The sequence below is a fragment of the Podarcis vaucheri genome (genome assembly GCF_965113315.1).
Source record: "Podarcis vaucheri genome assembly, chromosome: 6".
NCBI lineage: Eukaryota > Metazoa > Chordata > Lepidosauria > Squamata > Lacertidae > Podarcis > Podarcis vaucheri.
The window spans coordinates 71758507-71764506 of record NC_138764.1 but is presented as its reverse complement, the minus strand read 5'-3'; the positions used below and the strand labels follow the sequence as shown (position 1 = coordinate 71764506).

General features: G+C 41.2%; 1 protein-coding gene across 1 annotated transcript in view; it reads right to left on the bottom strand.

The window, feature by feature from the left end:
• Nucleotides 1-565: 565 nt before the first annotated feature.
• Nucleotides 566-6000, bottom strand: part of LRIG2 (leucine rich repeats and immunoglobulin like domains 2) — a 49367-nt gene continuing 43932 nt past the window's right edge. Inside the window, exons 17-18 of the mRNA XM_082227630.1 lie at nt 5099-5383; nt 566-4628 (exon numbers count right to left, since the gene is read on the bottom strand). Coding sequence (XP_082083756.1) covers nt 4399-4628; nt 5099-5383 — 515 coding nt within the window. The 3' untranslated portion in view covers nt 566-4398. The remainder of the gene's footprint in view (nt 4629-5098; nt 5384-6000) is intronic.

The following is a 6000-nucleotide window of genomic DNA, read 5'->3' as shown; positions in this document are numbered from 1 at the left end:
CAAATAGAAACTTTGGTATATACTTTCACTGATACTCAGATGTTGGGTGCATATTGAAGTTTCATGCCTGCCTCCTTTCTTCATTATGCTTATGAGAAGCCCTGAAAGTAATTATGGGGTAGCGACTTATTTATAGCAGCATTAACAGCCTCGTACTCATAGCCTTGCAATATGTTCATATCATTTGCAGACAATTCTTTGCAACATATGCCAGAGGCTTTAACAGATAAGTGAAATACCCACGTCTTCCCAATGGAATTTCAAGGCTGTAGCAGCTACCTAAAGTCTCTTTTTTCATGGTGGTAGCTTATTATCATGTCATTGGAAATCAAGGCTCAGGGGTGGATAAAAATAAAGTTCAGATTCACTCTAGTTATTCAGCATGCTCAGGACAGCCACTTACAAGTTACTAGCATTCCAAGGAACGGAAATAACATTCAACAGGAACTCCTTCCTTCAGTACAAGTGTAAAATATATTCATACTGGACACAAGAAATGGACTACACACTTAGTTCTTTGTAAGACTTTCCTCTTCCTCTATATTTACCATGAAAAAGCAAGGAGTTCACTGTGTCTCTTTATTGGATGAAGGTATATTACAATAGACAAACATATTACACATGCTATACAAAATATACATTCTGATAAGTGAGAAAAATATAAATAGATACAAGGAAATGACAGCTGCAAGCAAGGAGGCATTTGTCTGCGCTGCCTTAGAAATGTCCAGCTACAATTACTTTGGCATTGGCAAAAATCGAAGTATTAGTCAGTGGAAATAACTTTCCTCCCATCAATTTAAACACAGAGAAGAGATGGGTGAAGCATGTTTCAAAATTAAGTGCCCTTGCTTCAGTCCCAAACAATATGCCTCTTATTTTAGAATGAGAGAAAAAATTCACCCCCGCTCCCCACAATTTATACCACACATAGAATGAGGCACTTCACAATTTTAAGATTCTTTCCTCTGCGTGCAGGAATATTCTCAGCTCAAAGATCCAGCTCTACTGCTAAATCCCATCACTCCTCTAAACCTGTGTGAACTACTTTACACAATAATCTTGCCACGATGGTAAAGCACTGAAGTTGAGTGACTGACGAAAAGGCTTGGGCTGGTAAATTTCTCTCTGTATTTATGCTTTTAAGTTTCTCGCGTGAACACTCAGCACCATTTATGCCATGGTTCATTTGAATCCTGGCATATCTCACTCCAGTAATGCATGTTGATACAGGATGAGACCTTGTCACTGTACACTTTGCCAGCCTCTTTCCTAAAACCTGAATAAGGCATACCGCATTTTCTATGGGAAAGTCAAGCTGTCCTAACTTTTTGGGGGGTGGGTGGGGGTGGGAAGAGAGCTGCAAGTGCTCATTTACTGGAACAGCTTTACATCAGGCAGGAGAGGAAAGCTTTAACTGGAGGCATGTGCTGCTGTACATGCAGAATCAGCAACATGAGATACCACTGCAGTACAGTCTTCCATTAATGAATGATTTTAACCACAGTGTGACATCATGACACACTTTTGACTTGGATTACAAAAGAGCAATTCATGCCAGTTGCCCTTTCTTCAAAAGATGTGAAGCAGACCAGATCAGCTTTAGCTACTGCATTACTCTTACCCTTAAAAGCACGTACTACTTCACAAGGGGCTGTCTAAATGAAAGACACTTCTCTTGCACAACTCTTGGCCTAAGACCAAATCCCCTGACATCTGAGACTAAAGTGCCTTTGTTCTGTGAATGATGGAATGGCTCTCCTCCTCCCACTCCCCACCCAAATATTGCATATCCAGTATTTTCACTTTTGCTGCTATAGATCAGATATGGGCTATCACAGACAATAAGGCATCAAGCAGTGAAGGAGGCGGCAGTTAGCAGTGATACTCTAATGCTGATCATATACATTCAGTACTGTGAAGCAAACACCTGGCAGAGACAAAGATAGATGGCTACATCTCTCTGCTCCGAGAAAGAGCCGTTTTAGGCTTCTTGTGGACCACAAGCTGACTTGGCTTTAGATGTTTTAAGACACTTTTGAAGGCCCCTGCTTTAGAACCCTGTAAGACTTTTGGGCGTAATATAAAGCAGGAATAAGCAGCATGCGAGTTGGCACTATCCACTACTGCCAATAAAATAAAGGCAAGGAACTGCCATGAAATGAGTTTGCACTTGTATAGCTTAGGTGCCTGGCTGGGCTCTTGCTGTAACTGGGACAAGCCCTCTGGGGATTCTTAAGTACAAAGGAAGAAGAAAGTACAGTTGTTCTCAGCTAGAACTCTGGCTTCATGTAAGAGGATACACAGCCATAAGAGAATCCCAGAATTCTAACTACTAAAAGGAAGCCTGCAATCAACCTGGCCCAGTCTGATTCATAATGAGCTGTATGCAAATAAGTTAAATTAACTAGGTTCTCGATTGTCCTGGCAGGACTTTCTTACCCACATTATCTTAATATAAAATGACACCCAAACAGTCCAGGTAACACCTTTTACTGGGCTGTATGGAAAGATTGCTGCATGGAACTTGGGCTGTGGCTAATCTGCACATATAGTTTTTCATGTGTTTTGTTCCGACTTAAGAACATGCCAGGCCATAGATAATATAATTATATCTAATTCCATGTTTACAGCTTGCAGGATGTCTTCAAGCTGCACTCTAGAACCCCAAAATGTCACAGCATGTTAAGATTAGTAACAACTAATAATGTGACCTTCTTTACTCTGAGGTAACATTTCTTTGCTTGCAATTTCTCCCCAAATCCCCTTACTTTTGATCATGTGCTATAGGAGACAATTTGGGGTACAGCAGCATGTTTGAAGGGTGAGAAATTCCTTTCCATTCCTGCTGTGACAGCTGGAATAACCAAGATTTCTTCTATGGCTAGCTACAGGAGTTTGCCTCATTAAATCTGAAGACCCATGTATGTCCGACACTTGATTTCTCTCAGATCTCACCAGAAAGCATTATTTGAGATATAAAAGTTCTACCTAACCTTTGACAGCTCCTCCACATATAGACATTATCACTTCCATCTTTCTAATCTCTAGGACACAGTGCTGCCATGGTGTTAATCTTTCACAGCAGTCGTGAATTTTAGAAAATGACCCAACTTGACAGCTCATTTACCTGAGACTTTCAACAGTAATTGACACAGGAAAACACTTGAGCTAAGTTTGGTGCCCAAATTACATAAATCTCACCTTGTTTCTGCTCCTCTGCAAGGCCAGCCCTACCATTAGGTAGAATGAGATGGCTGCAGAAGCTGGGGAAAGGGTAGCAGCAGTGAAGTGTTGGAATACACACATGTGAGTGCCCCCATGGCTTACCCTGCACTTCTTAGCCAGTCTGTTGCCCTCAGAGGTGACAGGGATACTGCCCACTGCCAGTGTTCAAACATCAATCCATTTGGCTTCTGTACAGAAAAGGGGCAGGGGCACCATGTTTTCCTTCCACCTCAGGTAGCACAATGACTTGGGCTTGCCCTGGTATGGACCAGTTCACATGAAAGCCCCATGCAAGACAGCTACTACCCACACCTAAGACAAAAAATGTGTGAAGAGCCATCACATAATGAAAACTTCTACAAACCAAGTATCATATGGTAATTATAACCATCGTGTGCAAAACATGATTGTATAAACTGGCCCTCAAGCCTTGGAAACAAGCCATTTATAGTATCTGGTCAGCAAATGTCCAAATGACAGGACAATATGTAGTTTTTGGCATAGTGTTTTTTTAACATTTCAGCCTGAATGTGTTTAGTAGTGTATACAAAATATTTATATTATGCAAATGTATTTACAACTGAAGTATTTATTCACAGAAAGGGTAGAGTAAGTTTGTGATTGGGCACAATGATATGAGTCCCTGCTAGTCATCAGGAGGAGAATATAAGTCATTCAAGTGCTTCATGCTTACGATTACTGAGTGATCTTGAAAATGGGCTCTTACAAGTTTATTTCTTCAGCAGGAAACAACATCTGTGAAGCTTTCAGGGGATTGCTCCCAGGCAAACAAAAACCTCTCATTTATCATGTCCATTGCTGTGTATCCTTTATTCTTTTCTGCCCACCATTCAGTTCATTAGACTGTTGAGCCTTGTGCACATCTTATGCAGAACAGAAGGAAAGGACTCTGTCATTCCTTTCTCCCTCTTTACTTGTAGCTTGTAGTCACTGATTTTGTCCACTGATGCTGCAATGCTACACACATACACCTGGGAGTAGGACCCATTTAACTTGAAAGAGACTTACTTCTGGGTAGAGATGCCTAAGATTGTTCTGTAAGCCTCTGGTGCAAGCATGGAACATCTTTGACCATGAGGCCAAACCTGAGGTAGTAAAGATACTGTTAACTCCAAGCCTGCTGCTAAGGCTTCTTACTTTTGATGCATTTTATGTAGCTTCATGATGTTCCTGTATGTTCCGAGTCCTGTTAAAGTCAAAGTTATGTTCATGTAACCTGTGGCAAGGTTTGGGGGAAATAGCTTGCTCACGTTCAGTCTCTGTGATGCATTCACTTTGCAGAACTCGAGGCACCTCGTGGGTCTTTGGTTGAGTTGAGAAGTGAGGATGCAATGATCCCATATCTTTATTGATGCCCCATAAAGGCAGCTGAAAAGGATCTGTGGAAGGAAAATGAAAAAAAGAAAGACTGAATTTATGAAGAAAGCTCCCAGCACAACGGTTCTCCATTGTCTTTGAAATTCTGGATAGCGAGAGGCACATTATTATGTCAAACTGGTTTTGCTCTTCCTAATATTGCAAAATTATTGCTACAACCAACAAACACAAGCCTAAGAAACAAGAGGCTCCCTAGAAAAACACAACCACAAGAATGGCTAACTGTTGAACCTGCAAAAACCAGAACAGATTTCGAAGTGATCTGAAGCAAGTGTTAAGAATTAAGGAATACTCGTATCATATCACATACCATATCATATCATATTGAAAGCAGAATGTTTGATTTTATTTTGTAATGCAGCCACTTAGTACTTTAACTATCTGTTCTGTGACGGACTGCCTTGCTCTTATTCAGCTGAAAATGGAATACTTTTAAAATCAAGATACAATAGCATTAAAATACACCACTTACCACTGCTGCATGGTTGAGAGCATGGCTTCCTCTCATGTAGTCTGTCTTGATTGTTAAGGAAAACAGACATGTCTCTGTCACCTGAGAGACTATCCAGAGTGATGGCTTCATGCTGGGGGCATACTGGATAGGGCTCTTTAGACATCTGCACCATTAGGCTGGAAAGCGTTTGATCAAGTGGGTCCTCTTCGGTGATGTATGTGTAAGGACAATATTCTCTGGTTCTGGAGTAGATGTTGGCATTGTCATAGCAATCTGAGCAGATTACCAACGGCCCTGTGCCACCTAGTGGAAACAGAATAGTGGGTAGTTAGGAGAATATTCTGGCATGGGTCATCACTATAGACCCTTACAAGGTGGCAGAAGCATAAAGCCTAGCTTGCAGAGATGGCAGTCGTTTGAGCCAACTGGCTGGAATTGGCAGCTGTGCATATATTAAATTCTGTGCATATTAGGAAACAACTTTGAAAGCATAGAACAGTCCTATCAGCAAGTGTCACAGCCCCAAGAAGAAAGCTTCAAAATAAAAGTCAACGAGTGAGTCACTTATACACATTTGCCGAAAGGGAAAGGACTATTTCCCCCATCACAGTTAACATAGTAGCACTTAGGCTTTTTTTAAAAGAAGCACAGGAACACAAAAAACAGAGTGTGTGGGTGTGTGTTGATTCCAGTATTTGACAATTTGCCTACACAGGATAGAAGCTGTGAGCATGTATTTGGTACAAGTACCTGGTTATTTGAGAAGATATCTGCTCCCTTGAGGCTAACTGGGATAAGCCAACAGAAGTAGAAAGGAAGGCAGAGGGGACTTTCAGCGATGTAGCAAGTCTCATGGTGGGATCACTTAACACATAAGTTATGCTTTGAGCATGCACTTTTGCTTAAGAATGCAAAAAGTG